This window comes from Gadus morhua, chromosome 7 (assembly GCF_902167405.1).
Source record: "Gadus morhua chromosome 7, gadMor3.0, whole genome shotgun sequence".
In the NCBI taxonomy this organism is placed as follows: Eukaryota; Metazoa; Chordata; class Actinopteri; order Gadiformes; family Gadidae; genus Gadus; species Gadus morhua.
This window is the reverse complement of record NC_044054.1, coordinates 31246292-31268985: the sequence shown is the minus strand read 5'-3', so window position 1 is coordinate 31268985 and position 22694 is coordinate 31246292. Positions and strand designations below refer to the sequence as shown.

At 49.4% G+C, this 22694-nt stretch overlaps 1 protein-coding gene across 1 annotated transcript in view; it reads left to right on the top strand.

Annotated features, from left to right (window-relative positions):
- dscaml1 (Down syndrome cell adhesion molecule like 1) overlaps window positions 1-21946 on the top strand; it is a gene marked incomplete at its 5' end in the record, with an annotated part of 30377 nt that extends 8431 nt beyond the window's left edge. The window contains 17 exon segments of the mRNA XM_030361442.1: window positions 1-124; window positions 1927-2073; window positions 2544-2699; window positions 5848-5987; window positions 8952-9105; window positions 10481-10598; window positions 11706-11869; window positions 12311-12409; window positions 12864-13052; window positions 13509-13796; window positions 14486-14641; window positions 14850-14880; window positions 14995-15113; window positions 15409-15561; window positions 16267-16467; window positions 16915-17226; window positions 18417-21946. The exon segment at window positions 1-124 is cut by the window's left edge and continues 117 nt beyond it. Coding sequence (XP_030217302.1) covers window positions 1-124; window positions 1927-2073; window positions 2544-2699; window positions 5848-5987; window positions 8952-9105; window positions 10481-10598; window positions 11706-11869; window positions 12311-12409; window positions 12864-13052; window positions 13509-13796; window positions 14486-14641; window positions 14850-14880; window positions 14995-15113; window positions 15409-15561; window positions 16267-16467; window positions 16915-17226; window positions 18417-18841 — 2976 coding nt within the window.
- Window positions 21947-22694: the final 748 nt, after the last annotated feature.

The window sequence follows — 22694 nt, the reverse complement described above, 5'->3', positions numbered from 1 at the left end:
AGCGAGGTCTACACCCTGGACAACCTCAAGAAGTTCTCCCAGTACGGGGTGGTGGTCCAGGCCTTCAACAGGGCCGGCACCGGGCCCTCCAGCACCGAGATCAACGCCACCACGCTGGAGGATGGTAGGAGGACTCTGCCTGTCTGCCTGTCTGCCTGTCTGCCTGTCTGTCTGTCTGCCTGTCTGTCTGTCTGTCTGTCTGCCTGTCTGTCTGTCTGTCTGTCTGTCTGTCTTTCTGCCTGTCTGTCTGTCTGTCTGTCTGTCTGTCTGTCTGTCTGTCTGTCTGTCTGTCTGCCTGTCTGTCTGTCTGTCTGTCTGTCTGTCTGTCTGCCTGTCTCTCTGTCTTTCTGTCTGTCTACCTACCCACCTACCTATCTGCCTGTCTGTCTGTGTGTCTGTCTGTCTGTCTGTCTGTCTGTCTGTCTGTCTGTCTGTCTGTCTGTCTGTCTGTCTGTCTGTCTGTCCGGCTGTCTGTCTGTCTGTCTGTCTGTCTGTCTGTCTGTCTGTCTGTCTAGAGCGGAGGGTGGAGGGATGGAGGGGCTTAGGGGTGGAGGGTGGGGGTCTGGTAGTTGTGTTTAATAAACGGACAGACAGACAGCCACGTGGGGAGCAGTAAGACGGAGCATTTGCATACAAGTGCACACACGCCCGTGCACGCTTACTGGGATGGTAGAAATAAAACCTCATCCCCCTCCCCTCCTCCTCCCCCTACTTTATTTAATTAGTCCCCTCATTAGACTGATGAAGAGAGAGACGAAGGAACTCGCCCTTCCTCCCTCTATCAGCTCTCTCTCTCTCTCTCTCTCTCTCTCTCTCTCTCTCTCTCTCTCTCTCTCTCTCTCTCTCTCTCTCTCTCTCTCTCTCTCACTCTCTCTCTCTCTCTCTCTCTCTCTCTCTCTCTCTCTCTCTCTCTCTCTCTCTCTCCCCCCCTCTCTCTCACCCTCCCCCCTCTCTCTCTCTCTCTCTCTCTCTCTCTCTCTCTCCCTCCCCCCCGCTCTCTCTCTTTCCCCCCCCCTCTCTCTCTTTCTCCCCCCCTCTCTCTCTCTCTCTCTCTCTCTCTCTCTCTCTCTCTCTCTCTCTCTCTCTCTCTCTCTCTCTCTCTCTCTCTCTCTCTCTCTCTCTCTCTTCCCCTCTCTCCCCTTCTCTCCCCCTCCCTCTCTCTCTCTCTCTCTCTCTCTCTCTCTCTCTCTCTCTCTCTCTCTCTCTCTCTCTCTCTCTCTCTCTCTCTCTCCCACCAGTAGTGCTAGACTACAACACCAGTGTGTTCTAGCACCACTCTACAGAACAGAGCCGTCCTTTAGACCCCATTCCTTCAGGAACAAACAGAACCCCCCAGAGCCAGCTCTGTCCCCCTGTCCATCTGGGGGTCCGAGGGGTACTACGACCGGGGACACGCCTCCTTCCTGTGGAGGCGGGGGACGGGGTCGGTGTGGGGGACCCACCCCGTGTGTGTGTGTGTGGCGGGGCCCTAATGAAAGAGAAAGGGCCCTGATTACTACAACAATAGCAGTGATGGTAATTGTAGGGACGGTGAGTGTCTGAGTGTGCTGCTCCTGCTGCCACGAGACACCACGCCGGCCACGGGGAACGCTTAGTGTGGCTCCCCTCTGGGCCCTCTACCGCCCTGCATGGACTCATGCTGCTACTGCTAGTAGGCCGCAGTAGTAGGCCGCAGTAGTAGGCCTACTACTGCTGGTACTCTCTGTGCAGGGCAGCTATATCTTGATCTAATAATATTACTCATAATAATCAAATCTCCCTCTTCCCTCTCTTCTTCGCTGCATCCCCCCCTCTCTCTCTCTCTCTCTCTCTCTCTCTCTCTCTCTCTCTCTCTCTCTCTCTCTCTCTCTCTCTCTCTCTCTCTCTCTCTCTCACCCCCCCCTCCCCCCCCCTCACTCGTCCCCCCCACACTCTCCCCCTCCCCAGTTCCCAGCGAGCCACCCCAGAACGTGCGCGCCATCTCGGTGACGTCAGACGAGGCGGTGATCACGTGGGCGGAGCCTCCTCGCGTGACCCTGCACGGGGTCCTCAAGGGGTACCGGGTGGTGTACTGGTCGCTGTTCCCTGACGGAGGTGGGTGGTGCTGCCCCGGCCACGCCCACTGGCCTCTCCCCAGTCATCACTGGTGCATTCATTCACCCCCTAACACCACCCGAACACCCTACTGCACCTACACCCGCCCTGCGCCCCTGCTGCACCACCCTTACTCCACCCATATTAGAACAACACCTCCATCACCTCTACCTACACATGCTATAACTACACTTCCCCTACACCACCCTTACTCTTGCTACACTCCTACTACGCCTCCAACCTCCTTCACTCCAACTGCACCACCCTTACACATCGCCCCTTACACCCTTACACCATCCTTACGCCTCCAACAGCTCCAACCACACCTCATCTGCACCTCCAACTACACCCTAACCCCACCCCTACACCTGCTTTACTCCTTCTGTACTTCCTTTGCTGCAACTCCACCTCCTCCACCCCAACTCCACCCTCACCTCTCCTGTCCACTGTCCCCCCCCCCCCCCCTCCAGAGTGGGGTGAGATGCAGAACATCACCACCATGAGGGAGCAGGTGGAGCTTCACGCTCTGGAGAAGTTCACCAACTACAGCGTCCAGGTGCTGGCCTACACCCAGGCCGGGGACGGCGTGCGCAGCAACGTGCTCTACATCCAGACCCGCGAGGACCGTGAGTACACCGGAGGGCCGGGATGCACGCTGGAGTATACACATACTGTAGTGTATCGACACTGATACATACTGGAGTATACACATACTGTAGTGTATGGACACTGATACATACTGGAGTATACACATAGTGTAGTGTATCGACACTGATACATACTGGAGTATACACATACTGTAGTGTATGGACACTGATACATACTGGAGTATACACATACTGTAGTGTATGGACACTGATACATACTGGAGTATACACATACTGTAGTGTACACTGATACATACTGGAGTATACACATACTGTAGTGTATGGACACTGATACATACTGGAGTATACACATACTGTAGTGTATGGACACTGATACATACTGGAGTATACACATACTGTAGTGTATCAACACTGATACATACTGGAGTAAACACATACTGGAGTCTACACACTGATACATACTGGAGTCTACACACTGATACATACTGGAGTCTACACACTGATACATACTGTAGTCTACACACTGATACATACTGTAGTATAATAATAATAATAATAATAATAATAACTTTTATTTATAACGCACTTTATATCACTTCAATGATCTCAAAGTGCTAGTATACACACACAGATACATACTGTAGTGTATACACACTGATACATACTGTAGTATACACACATACATGCTGTAGTATACACACAGATGCATACTGTAGAATACACACACAGATCCATACTGTAGTCTACACACACATATACTAAATGTAGTTTATGCACACTTCAATGTATACACAAATATATACAGTATATATAGTATATACACATATACTTACTGTAGTGTGTACACACATATACACACAAACACACACACCATCATATTTATCCTTTATTTGTTAAAAGATTTTTCATTTTTCCATAATAAAATTAATTGGATCGTCACACTCCGTCACACACACACATAGAAACACACACACACACACACACCGAAACACCGAAACACAGACACACACAGAAAAACCCACCCACACACACACCCACACACACGTCCACACACACAGGCACCCAACCACACGCACACACACACACACACACACACACCCACAGAAACACGCACACACACACACGCACACACGCCCAGCACGTGCGGAGCGGGGATTACAGCATGTAGGTTGTAGGAGATAAGGAGGAGGCGTCAGATAAGGAGCAGCATGTCAGGGTGTAGTTAGCGCTTTCTATCCTATCTCCAGCGAGACTAAAGGAGGAGCCATTAGCACGGCTAATGAGGACTAAGAGGCTTTGTCTCCATGGCTCCTGGCTGAGTAGGGGTTGTTGGGGGGCTTCCGAGCTGGGGCAGGAGCGGGGGGGGGGGGGGGGGGGGGCATCCAGGGGCCAGCCAGGCAGCCCCCCCCCCCACCCATCCTCTCGCTCCGTAGCGGGAGAGAGCGTCGGAGAGGGGGGGATTAACTCCGACGGGATTAGGGCGAGTTAATGTGGTGCTAACACAGATGGGGGCGGGGCTACACCCCAGCCCGCGTCCGGCAACTCATCTTTATGCGCATTTTAAAGTGTTGCGTTTGGAAAGGTGGATGGAAACGGCAGAATTCTCAATAAAAAAAATACTTCTTCTACGGTTTGTTACAGCTCTGCGTAACGTAGCCGTTAGGAGTACATTTTGCTTTGGGGAGCCTAGTTCTTGTTTTATCTTTTTGCTACGTTTTAAAAGTATTAAAATTCGCTGGACAACAAGTAAACATGAAAGAATACATGAAAACATGGCTGCGCTTATGTTTTATGTAACATAAGCATGTTTTATGCTTATGTTTTTTTTATGTAGGTGGGATTCCATTCTGTTGGGGGTGGGTCTACACTCTTTTGGGGGCGGGGTTACATCATGTTGGGGGCGGGGTTACACTCGGTTATAGGCGCGGTTACACTACATTGGGGCGGGGTTTCACTAGGTTGGGGGCGGGGTTACACTATGTTAGGAATTCTTAACTGCCAAATGGTCAAATACACCCTCCATTGGTGTATGATTATGTATGATTATTGTTTACAATGTTTTTGTAATTTTATAATGATATAAAGATTCCTACCCTATTTCACCCTGATTATGTAAGATGTGTGGAGGAGGGTCTGGGTGGGGGTGGTGTGAGGGTCTGGGTGGGGGTGGTGTGAGGGTCTGGGTGGGGGTGGTGTGAGGGTCTGGGTGGGGGTGGTGTGAGGGTCTGGGTGGGGGTGGTGTGAGGGTCTGGGTGGGGGTGGTGTGAGGGTCTGGGTGGGGGTGGTAGGAGGGTCTGGGTGGGGGTGGTTGGATGGTCTGGGTGGGGGTGTTAGGAGGGTCTGGGTGGGGGTGGTGTGAGGGTCTGGGTGGGGGTGGTGTGAGGGTCTGGGTGGGGGTGGTGTGAGGGTCTGGGTGGGGGTGGTAGGAGGGTCTGGGTGGGGGTGGTAGGAGGGTCTGGGTGGGGGTGGTTGGAGGGTCTGGGTGGGGGTGGTAGGAGGGTCTGGGTGGGGGTGGTTGGATGCCCCAGGGGTCTCCCTAGGTGGGGTGGTGGTGGGGTGGGGGGGGGCATCATGCTGTCTGTCTGGAGGGTTGACAATCGTGGCACCAGATGGGACTTAACTCACCCCCACCCTCCCCACCCCCACCCTCCCACCCCACCATCAGCACACACATAAACACACTTATACATGCAAGCACAAACCCACGCACTGCCCACTGACTGACTCGCTAGCTGCCTTAGCGGCTAGTTCGGTGTAGCCGTAGCGGCTAGCTGGGTGTAGTGTTAGCAGCTAGCTTGGTTAGCAAATTGATGGGTGTAGCAACAGCTCCCAGCTGGGTGTAGCATTAGCTCCTAGCTGGTTGTAGTATGAGTACTAGCTAGATGGGTTGAGTGTTAGTGGCAGGAGTCACAAACTGCTGGCCGGCGTGCGATGACCATATGGCACAGCTGGACAGAGTGCTAAGGATCAGCCGGTTCTTAGAGCTAACATGCTAACGGGTGAATGCTCACTTTAAGGAGGATAATACCCTTCAGCCCTGCCCTGCCCCACACACACACACACACACACACACACACACACACACACACACACACACACACACACACACACACACACACGCACACAGTCTGTTATGCCTAACTTGCGTTGTCTGCGTGTTCTCCAGTGCCTGGCGCTCCTGCTGGTATCAAGGCGGTCCCCTCTTCACCCAGCAGTGTGGTGGTGTCCTGGCTCCCCCCCCACAAGCCCAATGGAGTGATCCGCAAGTACACCATCTACTGCTCCAGCCCCGCCTCCGGACACCCGGTAAGCCCCGCCCATATATCCAGGACTATACGCGTACTGTGTACTGTATGTGGTCTGGGATTGACAAAGAACGGTAAGACAGCCATGAAGTGAGCGGTTGGTTGATAAATGAAAACGAAACTATAAGTGCAAACAAGGAGCACCAATACAAAAGAGCTCAGGTGCAGCAGATATAAAGGATAGTTTGAAACAGGGAACATAACCTGGAGCCAACATGGTGGACGGTTCGCAACAGGGAACATAACCTGGAGCCAACATGGCGGACGGTTTAAAACCAGGAACATATCGTGGAGCCAACATGGCGGACGGTTTAAAACCAGGAACATAACATGGAGCCAACATGGCGGACGGTTTAAAACAGGGAACGTAACCTGGAGCCAACATGGCGGACGGTTTAAAACCAGGAACATAACGTGGAGCCAACATGGCGGACGGTTTAAAACCAGGAGCATAACATGGAGCCAACATGGTGGACGGTTTAGAACAGGGAACGTAACCTGGAGCCAACATGGCGGACGGTTTAAAACCAGGAGCATAACATGGAGCCAACATGGCGGACGGTTTAAAACCAGGAACATAACATGGAGCCAACATGGCGGACGGTTTAAAACAGGGAACATAACGTGGAGCCAACAGCAGATTGATTGATCAGTGCTCACTAACAGCCTTAAGTTGTTAACGTCATTAAACGTTTCAGTGTGTGTCATTGTGTGTTGATATCTTGTTGTGTGTGTGTGTATGTGTGTGTTTGCGTGTGTGTGTGTGTGTGTGTGTGTGTGTGTGTGTGTGTGTGTGTGTGTGTGTGTGTGTGTGTGTGTGTGTGTGTGTGTGTGTGTGTGCGTGCCTGTGTGTGTGCGTTTGGTTTACATATTAGTGTGTGTGTATGTGTGTGCGTGTGTGTTTGCACCATTGCTTTACTTCCTGCCCTCCCAGATGAACAGATGAGGTTGTCTTGGCAACGCGATGAGACGTAGATATGCAAATGAAGCAGAGAACAAGCATACATGCACACTGCCGCATCGAGAGCACACACACACACACACACACACACACACTCTCACTCACACACTCAGACACATACACACACACACACCCCGCCTGATCAAATTGAACTACTCTCTATTTATACACATGTTTGGCGCATTTTGATTGCAGCTCGGCCACGCGTGCACTAACGCACAAGACGTGCACGATCAGCTCGTGAAAAAACACCTCCCATCTCCAAGAAGACTCACTTTTATTATTCACAAATACCCCCCACTCTGTGTGGATGAGCGGCATGCAAATGAGGAGAGAGACGGAGGGGGAGAGAGAGGGAGGGGGAGAGAGAGGGAGGGGGAGAGAGAGGGAGCTGGCTGGTTGGCAGAAGGAGAGAGGGAGGAAGAGGGGACTGAGGGGGGGTACAGAGGAGGGGGGAGAGGGAGAGGCTGGTTGGCAGAAGGAGAGAGGGATGAAATGAGGAGAAAGGGAGGAGAGGGAGCAGCGGAGGCACTGGAAAAAGGGAAGGAAGTGAGAGGGACAGGGGGGGGGGGGAGAGGAGGGAAGGGGGAGTGACAGGGGGGAGAGAGGAGGGAAGGGGGAGTGACAGGGGGGAGAGATGATGGAGAGGGGATAGGGATAAAAGGTGTGAGCGAAAGAGGGATAGAGGAAAGGAGAGGGGGGCTACGGAGGGAACGTGGGATGGAGGCAAGAGGGAGATAGAGAAGGGTGGTAGAGAGCGATGGAGAGAGGGAGATATAGATAGATAGAGAGAGGGTGGTAGAGATACAGAGAGGGAGATAGAGAGAGGCTGGTGGAGAGAGAGAGAGAGATAGAGAGAGGCTGGTGGAGATAGAGAGAAAGAGATATAGAGAGATGGAGAGAGGGTAGTGGAGATACAGAGAGAGAGATAGAGAGAGGCTGGTGGAGATACAGAGAGGGAGATAGAGAGAGGCTGGTGGAGATACAGAGGGAGATAGAGAGAGGCTGGTGGAGAGAGAGAGAGAGAGAGAGAGAGGGTGGTAGAGATAGAGAGAGAGAGATATAGAGAGATGGAGAAAGGGCGATAGGGAAGGATGATAGAGATAGAGAGAGTGATTGAGATAGAGATGGGGAGAGAGGGAGAGGGTGGTAGAGACAGAGAGGGAGAGGGTGGTAGGAAAGTGTGGGGGAGAGAGAGAGAGAGAGAGAGAAACAGATGGTGGAGGAGGGGGGTGGGTGGTACACCCAGAGGGTATCAGTCACACAGATGAGCGGGCTTTTGTTCGCCGTTTCATTATTTCCCTGTATCACTGACTGTATCACTATCACTAACTATCACCATCACTAACCCTATCACTATCACTGGTGTATCGCTGTATCACTCCCTGTAACACTCTCCATATGCCCTCATCGCTCCCTCTATCCCGATCACTCACTGGATCAGTATCACTCTTTGTAACGCTCACTGTATCACTGTGCTACTCTCTGTGTCACTATTTCACTCTCTCTAACACTGTTTCACTCTCTGTACAACGACCATCGCTATCGCTGCCCATCTCTTTGGCGCCATCGATCTAGCACTAACTATCACTCTCTGTATCACTTTCGGTATCACTATCACCACATGTATCACCAACTGTATCACTATCACTCCTGTAGCACTCCTGTTATCGCTCCAGCTCCCTCCCACTCCTCTCTTTAACACCTTTTCCGTCACTCTACCTCTACCTCCCTGTCACTCTCTCTCCCTGTACCCCCCCTCCCCCGCTCCCTGTCTCAAAGTGTATGTTCTCTACAGCCATGTTGCCGAGGCCTGTGTGTGTGCGTGTGTGTGTGTGTGTGTGTGTGTGTGTGTGTGTGTGTGTGTGTGTGTGTGTGTGTGTGTGTGTGTGTGTGTGTGTGTGTGTGTGTGTGTGTGTGTGTGTGTGCCACATGACGTGTGTGCGTGTGATCGGTCTAGAAGAGCCGACTATAACCGGGACGTCCCGACCCTTGCTCCCCCAGGCGCCCAGCGAGTACGAGGCTAACCCCGAGATGCTCTTCTACCGCATCACCCACCTGAGCCGCGGCATGCAGTACCACATCTGGGCGGCCGCCGTCACCACCGCCGGCCGGGGCAACATGAGCGACAAGGTGGTGGTGGAGCCCGCTGGGAAAGGTAGGAGCTGGGGGCGGAGCCACCGTAGGGGTGGGGCTTCGTTACAGGTGTGGATTGAGGGGACGTGGAGGAAGTCGGAAGGGGCGGGGCTTCATTAGGGGTGTGGTTTGAGGGGATGTGGATGAAGTTGGAAGGGGCGGAGCTTCATTAGGGGTGTGGTTTGACAGGACATGGAGGAAGTCGGAAGGGGCGGGGCTTCATTAGGGGTGTGGTTTGACAAGACGTGGATGAAGTCGGAAGGGGCGGGGCTTCATTAGGGGTGTGGTTTGACAGGACATGGATGAAGTCGGAAGGGGCGGGGCTTCATTAGGTGTGTGGTTTGACAGGACATGGAGGAAGTCGGAAGGGGCGGGGCTTCATTAGGGGTGTGGTTTGACAGGACATGGAGGAAGTCGGAAGGGGCGGGGCTTCATTAGGGTTGTGGTTTGACAGGACGTGGATGAGTCGGTAGGGGCGGAGCTTCATTGAGGGCGGGGCTTTAGGGGGTGGGGGTCAAGGAATGACCTGTTGTGGGAGGGAAAGGGAGGGAGAGAGGGCTAGGAGAGAGAGAACTGAAGTGCAAAGAAAGGGGGAAAGCTGACAGAGGAGAGAGAGGGTGAAGGAGAGAAAGAGAGGGATGGTAGGCTTGGGGGCGGGCCTTGATGGATAAGGGGTGTGACTTGAAGGTGGCGGGGGTCAAGGGGTCATGTGACCTGCTGTGTGAAAGGTTAGCAGGGATGAGCCTCCTCATTCTCCACACACACACGCCACTCGTAACAGTTTAACTCCAGGCTGTTTGTGTGTGTCTGTGTGTGTGTCAGTGTGCGCTAGCTTGTGTGCATGCATGCGTGCTTGCGTGTGTGTGTATTGATTGACAGCTGCGGTATTGATTGTGCGCAGGCTATGTAGCGAGGTGAAGTGTTGTGTTAATTATGGGATGGTGAACTGGGTGTATTCAGTCAACAGGCCCTCTGGGACAGGATGGCTGGTGCAGATCGATAGAGGGGAGGCTAGATGGACTATAGATAGACTGGGAGAGTACACTGCCTGATTGGTTAAATCATCACTCCATCGGTTAAATATAGTCTAGTGGTGAGAGTGTTTGACTCCAAGCCCGAAGGTTCTAGGTTTGAGCCCCGATAACCGCAGCCAGTACCTTCGGATAAAAGTCTGTGATTAATAGCTACATGGTACAGTTCACTCTATTGGTTAGAACACCTTTTAGGGCAAACGCAATACACTCATCCTACAATGTTCGTGGTGGGGAGGAAGACCTTTGAAGAGATTTGATTCAGGCCTTTTGATTTTGATTCAGGCCTGTCCCTCACAGAGCACATGGTAGCTCTGTTTCCTGTTGTGTGTTGTTGTTTATTGTTGTTTCTGGTCGTCATGGTAGCGCCTGCTAAGATCCTGTCGTTCGGTGGCACCGTGACCACGCCCTGGATGAAGGAGGTCCGTCTGCCCTGCAGCTCTGTGGGAGAACCCACGCCCACCGTCAAGTGGACCAAGGAGAGGTCAGAGCCACGCACTAGAACCCACTAGAACCACTAGAACCACACACTAGAACCCACTAGAACCACTGCAACCACTAGAACTACAACCACAGAATAGAACCACTAGAACCACTAGAACCACGCACTAGAACTACAACCACAGAATAGAACCACTAGAACCACAGACTAGAACTACAACCTCAGAATAGAACCACAGACTAGAACACACTAGAACCACAGACTAGAACCCTGTAGAACCACTGACTAGAACTACAACCACAGAATAGAACCACTAGAACCACAGACTAGAACTACAACCACAGAATAGAACCACAGACTAGAACACACTAGAACCACAGACTACAAACCACTAGAACCACTGACCAGAACCCTTTAGAACCACAGACTAGAGCCCTGTAGAACCACTGACTAGAATACACTAGAACTACAACCACAGAATAGAACCCTCTAGAACTAGAAGCACAGAATATAACCCTCTAGTACGACAGACTAGAACACACTAGAACCACAAACTAGACTACACTGGAACTAAAACCACGACTAGAACCCTCGAGAACAACCGACTAGAACCCACATCCAAGGTCAAGGGGACCCAGAACCCACTAGAACCACAGAACCCTCCACAACTAGAACACAGTAGAACCCCAGACTATGTTTTGTTACATGCTGATGATGTGGTTCTGGTTAATCGAATAATCAGACTATATATTGTCCTGTACTGATGATGTGGTTCTGGTTAATCGAATAATCAGACTATATATTGTCCTGTACTGATGATGTGGTTCTGGTTAATCGAATAATCAGACTATATATTGTCCTGTACTGATGATGTGGTTCTGGTTAATTGAATAATCAGACTATATATTGTCCTGTACTGATGATGTGGTTCTTGTTAATCTAATAATCAGACTATATATTGTCCTGTACTGATGATGTGGTTCTTGTTAATCTAATAATCAGACTATATATTGTCCTGTACTGATGATGTGGTTCTTGTTAATCTAATAATCTGACTATATATTGTCCTGTACTGATGATGTGGTTCTTGTTAATCTAATAATCTGACTATGTTTTGTTATATGCTGATGATGTGGTTCTGGTTGACAGTGAGGATTCGGCCGCCCCGGTTGCACTGGACAAGGAGCGGGTGATCTTATCCAACGGGACGTTGGTGCTGCGCATGGTGAAAGCAGAGGATTCTGGGTACTACACCTGCACGGCCACCAACACCCTGGGCTTCGACACCATCATCGTCAACCTGGTGGTGCAAGGTGAGTGGTTTCTGATAGCTAGCCAACTGCTAGCTGCTCTCTGCTAGCTGCTAGCTGCAATCTGCTAGCTGCTCCTGGTAGCGACTGTGGAAGTTAAAGGGGTTGTTTGGGACGTTTTGATCAAATAACTTAGAATTGTATTCATGTTTATATATTTCAGAAAAGACAGGAAATAATCCCAGAAGTATTATTCAATGGTCACAAACAGAATGTATAGGACAGTGATAGAAATTAAAAAAATTATAATTTTGTGCATGAATTAATTAATGAATACATCAAATATATCTATTCACCGGTCCAAGAAGCAGCAAAGTAAATGTACGTTTATAAAAATGCACAAAACAAAACAATGCACCCAACGTGAGAGAGACGCAGCTGAGGTGAGCGCTGAGCTTTACGGACATTTTGATTTTAATATTCATCCTGATTTGTCGGTTGCAGTGCCGCCTGACCAGCCCCGTCTCACAGTCTCCACCACCTCCACCTCCTCCATCACCCTGGCCTGGATCCCTGGGGACAACGGGGGGAGCTCCATCAGAGGTGACAGCACCTCATGCTTTAGCTCCACCTCCGCCGCCGCCACCGCCGCCGCCGCCTGACGGATGGGCCGCGGCCCCTCATTCATCTCTCCGCTCCTCTCGGCTCATTTACATATGTGTGCTTATTTAAACGTTGTGTGTTGTAACGTGTCCTCCCTGTTTTCACTCAGTCGGTCTTATTGTCAGAGCAGCCCACTGAACAGCTTCCCCTCTGTTACATGAACAAAAAGACACATTGATTTACATTCTGATACTCTGTCGCCCTCTGGTGTCAGAACGCTGGAACAGCAGGGTGGGATTCCACCAGGTCAATGTCGAGTCAATCTGATCTCTGCAGCCCCCTATTTCCAGCTCCGGTCTCAAAGGGCTTCCCCCCCCCCAGGCCTAAGCCCTCTAAAGGAGAGCCCAGAGAACAGGCCTTGACAGGGAACGCTGACCCTCTGTGTGTCCTGCAGGCTTCGTGCTGCAGTACTCGGTGGACAACACGGAGGAGTGGCGCGACGTGTTCATCAGCTCCAGCGAGCGCTCCTTCCGGCTGGAGAACCTGCGCTGCGGCACCTGGTACAAGGTGAAGCTGGCCGCCAAGAACAGCGTGGGCTCCGGGCGCATCAGCGAGATCATCGAGGCCAAGACCCACGGACGAGGTAGGGCTCGGTCAGGGTCCTGGTCTAGCCTGGGGTCTGGGTCTGGGTTAGGGTCTGGGTCTGGGTCTAGCTAGGTCAGGGTCTGGGTCTAGTTTAGGATCAGGGTCTAGGTTAGGATCTGGGTCTAAGTCAGGGTCTGGGTCTAGGTTAGGATCAGGGTCTGGGTTAGGGTCTGAGTCTGGGTTAGGATCTGGGTCTAGGTTAAGGTCTGGGACTAGGTTAAGGTCTGGGACTAGGCTAGGATCTGGGTCTAGGTTAAGGTCTGGGACTAGGTTAGGATCTGGGTCTAGATTAAGGTCTGGGTCTAACCTGTGATCTGGATGCAGGGTCTAGGTTAATGGTCTTTGAGGCGTGGGTCCTAGCTCTTCATCCACAGGAAGGCGGTCCTCAGAGCGCTAAATGTGTGGAGGGTAACCCCCAGTGTGTGTCTCTACCCCGGTCCCTTCCTTCCTCCAGAGCCCGTGTTCACCAAGGACCAGCCCCTGCTCACCCACATCAACTCCAGCCACGCGGGCCTCAACCTCCAGGGCTGGACCAGCGGGGGGTGCCCCATCACCGGCCTGCTGCTGGACTTCAGGCCCAAGGGCACGTGGGCGTGGCAGACGCTGAAGGCCAACGCCACGGGCCCGCTGATCCTCAGCGAGCTGCGCGAGGCCACCTGGTACGAGCTGAAGATGAAGGCCTGCAACAGCGCCGGCTGTGGGAACCAGAGCTCCCAGTTCGCAACCACCGACTACGACGGCAGTGAGTGGCTTCCATTCACCTCCTTGTTCTTCACCCCTGCACTATTTATCACTCTTCCTTGAAATGAGTGCATGATAACAATCCCTCCTGAGGCGCTCTCTGTCCCTCTAATGTCGTGTCTCCAGCCCTAAGCCCAATGCAGACGGGCAGACGCGACATTATGCTTACAGCCCGCTGCAGTCACGCTGGGCCCATGCCGCGCTCCGTTTGTCCAATCAGATCCTAGTTCTGGTTTGTGTCGTGCTACAAATATTAGGGATGGGTCGTGACAGCCATGTCAGTGCGTGTGCACATGAGGCGTGGCTCTCTAGTGAACACGCCCTACATGTGTGAACACAGTGAGACCGTTTGGAGCACGCTGGGCCTTTCATGTAAGCAGAGTGGCCTTTGCCCATGTAATCTGACTGGTTTTTGATATACATCGCAGTGACTAAAAATAATGCCTGGACTCTCCATATTGTTAACAAGCCAGCACATCATCACTAATTTAAAATGTTTTTCCTGTATGTATTGATGACATTTATGGCTCCCAATCTTCCGCGGTTATTAAGGAAGTTTGTTCTTGCCTTCTTGGGGGCTTGGGTCACAGGGGTGTCATAGATATACCTCTGATTAAGGGCAATACAAATACAGTTGAATTGAATTGGATAGAGTGATATCCGATGTGAAACGCGTGTCCCGTGTTTCAGGCACCATCCCGCCCATCAAGTCGGCCCGCGGCGACGGCGACGACGTCAAGAAGCTGTTCTCCATCGGCTCGCCCGTCATCCTAGTGAGCATGGGCGTCGCCCTACTCTTCATCATCCGCAAGAAACGCAAGGAGAAGAGACTGAAGAGACTCAGAGGTGAGGAGGAGGAGGAGGAGGAGGAGGAGGAGGGGGTGGGGGAGGAGGGGAAAAGAGGAGAAGGAGGAGGAGGACGAGGAGGAGGTGGGGTAGGAGGCGGAGAGGGAGAAGGAGGAGGAGAGGAGGAGGAGGAGGAGGAGAGGGAAGAGAGGAAGAGGAATGTGTTTATTTCTAGTATCTGTGATCTAATGAAGAATTTGTCTTTCAGATGCAAAGAGCCTGGCAGAGATGCTCATCAGGTACGATTTCATACATGTCATCTTATGTTATGTTATGTGATGTTATTTTATGTTATAGGCGTGTTATGTGGAACTAATTCTCGCGTGTGTGTGTACGTGTGTGTGTGTGTGTAGCAAGAACAACCGCAGCATCGACACCCCGGTGAAGGGCCCGCCCCAGGGGCCACGGCTGCACATAGACATCCCCCGCGTCCAGCTGCTCATCGAGGACAAGGAGGGCATCAAGCAGATAGGTAAGGTTCACCATTATCACTATTCACTAACTAGCAGGGCATCAAGCAGATAGGTATGGTTCACCATTATCACTATTCACTAACTAGCAGGGCATCAAGCAGATAGGTCGGTTCACCATTATCACAAGTAACTATCAAGCAGGGCATCAATAAGATAGCTCTGGTTCAACATTAGCACTATTATCCCTTATTGCTCAAGGGGAAAGAGTATTTATTATTCACAAATCCAGATTATCCATATGTTTGTGTTGTTAAAGTCCAACCTCCTAGTTTGTTCCTTCCTGGCTCGTGATAGGTGAGGACAAAGCGGCGGTCCCAGTGACAGACACAGAGTTCAGCCAATCGGTGAACCCGCAGAACTTCTGTACGGGGGTCTCCCTCCACCACCAGGCCCTCATCCAGAACTCTGGACCTCTGATAGACATGTCGGACATCCGCCCCGGAACCAGTGAGTTCACATCAACCTCTTGCATACCAGACCAACCGCGTACTGTGTGAACCACTCAGGTGTGCCTTAACGAGATATCTAGACCACTCAGGTGTGCCTTAACGAGATATCTAGACCACTCAGGTGTGCCTTAACGAGATATCTAGACCACTTAGATGTGCCTTAACGACATATCTAAACCACTCAGGTGTGCCTTAACGACATATCTAGACCACTCAGGTGTGCCTTAACGACATATCTAAACCACTCAGGTGTGCCTTAACGAGAGATCTAAACCACTCAGGTGTGCCTTAACGAGAGATCTAAACCTCCCAGGTGTGCCTTAACGACATATCTAAACAACTCAGGTGTGTCTTCACAAGGCATCTAAACTAATCAGGTCTGTCTAAACGGGGAATCTTAACGACTCAAATGCCGGTTGCACCCTTTATATACTACTAAGAGTCTGTACTTCTTGACATTAATAGTCTGTACTTCTTTACTATAAGAGTCAGTAATTCTTTACTATAAGAGTCTGTACTTCTTTACTATAAGAGTGTACTTTACTATAAGCATCTGTACTTCTTTACTATAAGAGTGTACTTTACTATAAGCGTCAGTACTTCTTAACAATAATAGTGTGTACTTCGTCAGTACTGTACAGTAAAGCATCATAGTGTAGCAGCAGCTTCATGTCCAGAGGCCTGACCCCAGCCTCTCCCTCAGACCCGGTGTCCAGGAAGAGCATCAAGTCGGCCCACAGCTCCAGAAACCGCTACTCCAGCCAGTGGACGCTGAGCCGGCCGGGCCAGAGCCAGTCCACCGCCTCGGCCAGGACCCTCACCTCGGACTGGCGCACCATGGGCTCTCACGGCATCACGGCCACCGAGAGCGACAGCTATAGCGCCTCGCTGTCGCAGGACACAGGTGGGCGGAGCCCGGACGCACCACGCCCACACCACGCCCACACCTCGCCCACTCACGCTAAGGCGGCTCGATTATGGAACAAACCATCATCACGATTATTTTGGTCAATATTGAAATCACGATTTTTTCAAACGGTTATTTTTGAGTTTTGAAAACATGATGTGTTTATTCAGCGTGTCCCTCCCAAAAAAGACTTCATGAAGTAGATGTTCAAATCTAAAATAATGCACAGATATGTATCCAGCACTTTCTATAAAACATTAAATTAAAATAAATTAAAAAATACACTAAAACTCGATTATATTCGTTTTGTGATCGTTGGACGCTAAAATCGAAATGACGATTTAAAATTCTATTAATCACCCAGCCCTAAGTCACGAGGGTGCTGTCTCTAGTGTACGTCCCGGGTCCCTCCTGGAGCGTGACCGACTGCCGTGTGTCTTCCAGATAAGGGCCGTAACAGCATGGTGTCCACGGAGAGCGCCTCCTCCACCTACGAGGAGCTGGCCCGCGCCTACGAGCACGCCAAGCTGGAGGAGCACCTGCAGCACGCCAAGTTCACCATCACCGAGTGCTTCATCAGCGACAGCTCCTCGGACCAGATGACCACCGGCACCAACGACCCGGCCGACAGCATGACCTCGCTCAGCACGCCGTCGGAGCCCGGCATCTGCCGCTTCACCGCCTCGCCGCCCAAACCCCAGGACTACGACCGCGGCAAGAACGTGGCCGTGCCCATCCCCCACCGAGCCAACAAGAGTAAGATACACATTAAACACTGCTATACATTATTAGATATTATTATATAGGGCCGTAACAAGAACGTGGCCGTGCCAATCCCCCACCGAGCCAACAAGAGTAAGATATACATTAAACACTGCTATACATTATTAGATATTATTATATATAGGGCCGTAACAAGAACGTGGCCGTGCGGCGGCAACAAGAGTCAGATATACATTAAACAGCATAATGTACTATTGTATATTACTAAAAACGATTAAACATTAATATCGATAAGGCCGTGTCAAGAACGTATCACTGCCTATCCCCAAACAAGGGTATGATATAAACATTTAACAGTTATATTAAATATATGATATTATATATATCATATTATAGATATTATATCATAAATATTACATCGATTATATATACTATATGATATATATTTTAATTTTTATGTATTTTATAATGTAGATATTATATGTGTATTATTTTATGTATTATTTTACAGATATTGTATTATATATATTATTTAATATGTATTTTATTATATATTATATGTTTTATTTTATATGTATTTTATTATATATATTATTTTACATGAATATGTATCCTGGTCGAAGAGGGAATGATAGACTGAATGTGGTGAAGAAAATACAACGCACATCTTTACCTCACTGTATCTCTTACTCTATCTTGTATCTGGAGCTTACTGTATCTCTTACTCTATCTTGTATCTGGACCTTACGGTATCTCTTACTCTATCTTGTATCCTTACCTCACTGTATCTCTTACTCTGTCCTCTATCTTGGATATTTACTGTATCTTTAACTCTATCTTGTATCTTTAACTTACTGTATCTCTCTTACTGTCCTCTATCTTGTATCTTGACCTTACTGTATCTCTTTCTGTAGTATCTTGGCCTTCCTTTATCTCTTACTGTAGTATATTGACCTTACTGTATCTCTTTCTGTAGTATCTTGACCTTACTGTATCTCTTACTCTGTCATCCATCTTGCATCTTGAACTTACTGTATCTCTTGCTCTATACCCTATCTTGTATCCTAACCTTACTGTATCTCTTACCCTATCTTGTATCCTCACCTTACAGTATCTCTTACTCTGTCCTCCCCTGTATCTTGTGTCCTTACCTTACTGGATCTCTTACTGTATCTTGACCTTACTGTATCTCCGTCTGTCCCGGCCCCCGCCCGCTCCACCAGGTGAGTTCTGCAACCTGCCCCTCTACATGAAGTCCGACCCGTTCTTCCGCAAGCAGAGCGAGCTCCAGGACCCGTGCCCGGCCGTGCCCCCCCGGGAGGCGTCCATCCGCAGCCTGGCCCAGAGGGCCTACCACACACAGGGGCGCCACCTGACACTAGACCCCGCCAAGCAGGCCCTGACGCTGGGCCACTCGGGCCTCAGCGGCCTGGGCCTGGGCTCGGGCACGGCCACGCTGCCCCAGAGGACCCTGGCGGCGACCGCTGCCACAGCCTCCACCTCCAGCACCGGCAGCAACCCCGCCCCCAGCAGCAAGGGGGGCTCCCGGGACTCTCTGCTGGAGAGCTCCACCTCCGCGCTGGGCCGGCTGCAGAAACAGAGCGGGGGGGGCGCGGGGGCCTACTCCAAGTCCTACACGCTGGTGTAGCCCCGGCCCCCCCCCCCGCCGCCCCCCCAGGCTCCCTGGTGGACCCCCCGGGGGCCAGGCAGAGCATGGCCGCGTCTTCCCGAGACAACGACAGACACCGCGCTGACCCCGCCCCCCACCCGGGTCCGACCGCAAGGGGGCCGCCTTCAGCTCAGCGTGGGCCGCGCAGTCGTCGGCAGAGGACCGGGAGCCCCGTCCTTATTGGTCGATACGGTCGGAGCGCCGATGCTCCGTAGCTATGGTGACCAAGTCTACTGACCCGTGTGGCCCACACTCACACACACACACACGCGCGCACACACACACACACACACATGCACTGTCTCCATTGCTTGAGCGTTTCTCAATATTGACAGGAGTTCTGATTTAAGTTGCCGGTTTTCATCTCCTCCTCTTGGCGTTTCTCTCGATGTCCACAAGATGCTCTGCTCCTGGAGGTCAAAGTTCGTCTCCCTAATCCCCCCCTTTCCAGCGTGACCCTATCCGACAGCTTGTCCAATCATCAAAACCCAAATGACATAGCTAGTATTTCTCGCAATACAAATAGAGAATATTTGGTATTATAACAGATTTTACATAAATGCATATATATATATTTTTATGTAGGTATATTATTGACATCTAACTAAAATTATGACAAAGTATTAATAGCATATACTACGCTAGTGTAGTGGTATATATATAACAACTTTAACATTGAATCTATTGTTGAATTTAACAAAGACAATCGCTCATTCATTTAAAGAGCAGTTATAAAGAAGAGTCTATGAACAGGAAGTACTGTCTGTTACTGCGTGTTGATTGGTTCCCTGTCATGTGAAGACAGGAAGTGCCAATCTCCACGACCCAAAAGTAGAACCACAGAAAGATTTCCTCTAATAAAGAAAAAAGTATTAAAGACCAGACCGTATTCCAGCGCAGGTCGATAGATAAATCCATACATTTATTTATTGACCAATATTCAATGTCATTATTGCTGGTGCAGCCACCTGAACTTCCCGTCTGGGATTAATAAAACACCATCTTATCTTATACTATCCTATGACTCAGCGACTGGTAGCTATCTGCGTTTTGACCAGTGGTTTCAACTGGTTCACAGCGGTAATCTTTGCACAGACACGCAGGTGTTTGTGTGGTAAACACGCGTCACGGTAACGGTAACACACGCTACCAACCTCTCTGATAGACTCTGAGTAGTCAGCCGAAGTATAGTCACGGACAAGCAGCCGTAGGACTCCCAATCATGTGAAGAAACAGGAATATGAGTTCTGATCCAGATTCTGGTATATGATGTTCTGATCCAGATACTATCCTACTGATCCAGATTCTTGTATATGAAGTTCTGATCCAGATACTATGATAATTATCCAAATTCTGGTATATGAAGTTCTGATCCAGATACTATGATGATGATCCAGATTCTGGTATATGATGTACTGATCAAGATACTAGTATATGATGTTTTGATCCAGATTCTAGTATATGATGTACTGATCAATGTTATAGTATGCTTTACTGATCCAGATACTAGTATATGATGTACTTATCCAGATACTATGATACTGATTCAGATACTTGATGTACTGATCCAAATACTATGATTCTGATCCAAATACTAGTAAATTATGTACTGATCCAGATACTATGATACTGATCCAGATACTATGATACGGATCCAGATACTAGTATATGATGTTCTGATCGAGATACTATGATACGGATCCCGATTCTAGTATATGATGTACTGATCCAGAAGAACTAGTATTTGTCAGGGAGCTTGGTACAAAATATATAATGCACTCAGTGGTACTACTGCCCTGTCTAAAGTACTGTCTGTGTTCTCCATCATGTACATGTACTACATATAATGAAGTACTACATATAATGAAGTACTACATATAATGTACATACTGGGATGGGTTTTGAAGCGTCTCCATCATTGTGTGTTTCTCCTTATTTATTCACTCATCTCCAGCGTCGCTTGTTGTCTTGGTCTGCATACGGGGGGGGGGGGGGGATTCACAATTTTCTTTATTTCATTCATCAAATTTCAGTTTTTTATTCTACAATGTTTGTTTCAGTGGCCAAACGCTTACAAGGCTGCCAGCCTTGGTACTGCAGTACTCACTACTACTACCAAATACTGCAAGCCAGTACTGAAATACTATGAGCCGGTACTGCATTGTCACTCTGCAGTACTGCAGTATTAGCAGTACTGCATTACTACCCACCATTTCAGCAGTACTACAGACAATTATTTCTGCAGTGTTACTCAGTCGTACTGCAGAACTACCCATCAGTACTGCAGTGTTACTCAGCTGTACTGCAGTATTACCCATCATTACTGCAGTGTTACTCAGCAGAACTGCAGAATTTCTAAGCAGTACTGCGGTAATCCCCGCCAGTACTGCAGTATTACTCAGCAGAACGGCAGTACTCCTGGTCAGTCCTGGGCCCATTCAAGCCCAGAGAACCAGGATGTCTCTGATGTTGTGTAAATACAGGTTGGCCTCAGCGGAAGCCTCTCTCCTCATCTTCCTCCTTCTGTCCAGCTCATCCAACGGTTCCACCCTTAACTCCGCCATCGCTTCCTTGTCAGTGTTGTTTATAAAAACACGTGTACATAAAATACAGTTTTGAATTAAGAGCTATTTTCTTCAACCAGGGCATCTATCAGGATCCCGTGCCCCAACGCCAGAATTTGAGACATGATCAAGGATATGATTTTATTTCAGTAGTGAGCAAAATGCATTTTTCTTTCCCCTTATGTTTTTGATACTAATTTGTTGGATTTTTATTCTTTTTTTAAAAGGTATTTTGATGTTGTCGCTTGTACTATTTTCCTTTTTTTTTTTTTTTATATCATTTTGTATTTTTTGTTCATCCTCAAAATACGTCATTGCATGCTTGCTAAAAGGGAAATTTGACGGATAAAAAAATGTATGAAAAAGTGAAATAAAAAAAGAAAAATGTCGAGGGCCCCGGGAACATTTGTTTGAGTTGCTTGTTACAGCAGATGCTTGTGTTCAAACGAACATTTTATATGAAAAGAGACAAAAAAATAAAAACATTCTAACACCTTATGCAATAAAGCTATCTTTCATATTCCACGCTTAATGTCTTTTCTAAACGCAATCGTATTCTGGAGTCCACATCTATATTTATTCATTAATATATTCATGTATTTAGCACTTTCTTTTTCCCCCTCCCCCTCAGAAGATGAAAACCGTTGGAAAAACTCCCGCCAGAATAACACTTTGTTCAGGTCTGTCCAGATGTCCAGATGTCCAGGTCTGTACAAGATGGTTCAACGTTAACCTGTGTTGTTCAATTTGACGAATCATTTCTGTAACGCAATGTACACACATTACCTTCCCTACAGCCATTTATCCACCAGGTGGCAGCAGGCTCCAAGCGTACCGTGTCGGCGGGTCGGGCCCTGGCTCCGGCCGGGTGGGCAGCCATCTATGACGGGTAGGTGGTAAATATTTCATCCAGTCTTTTTTACGTCAGCACATCGATGCATAAACTCCTAATTACCTGCGCGTCCAGTTACACCAACACAACCCGCCCCTGAATTAACTTGGTAGTGTGAGGCACAGCTGGTATTGTTAAGAACTCGTAGGTATTTTGAGTAGCTAGTCATTTATCTGAGTCTAGCGCTAGCCCTTAGATTTTTCCTAAGCCAGTTAAGGAATTTACATCTCCACTAAAAAGGATATCTTGCCCTACAGGACTACTAGGCACATTCGGTCCGAACCCAGAATGTTTTAGGGTTGAAACATAACCACTAATCCCCTCTCTTGGCCATTAACAAGATGTTAAAAACTATGACCGGTTCCACCTTGTTTAA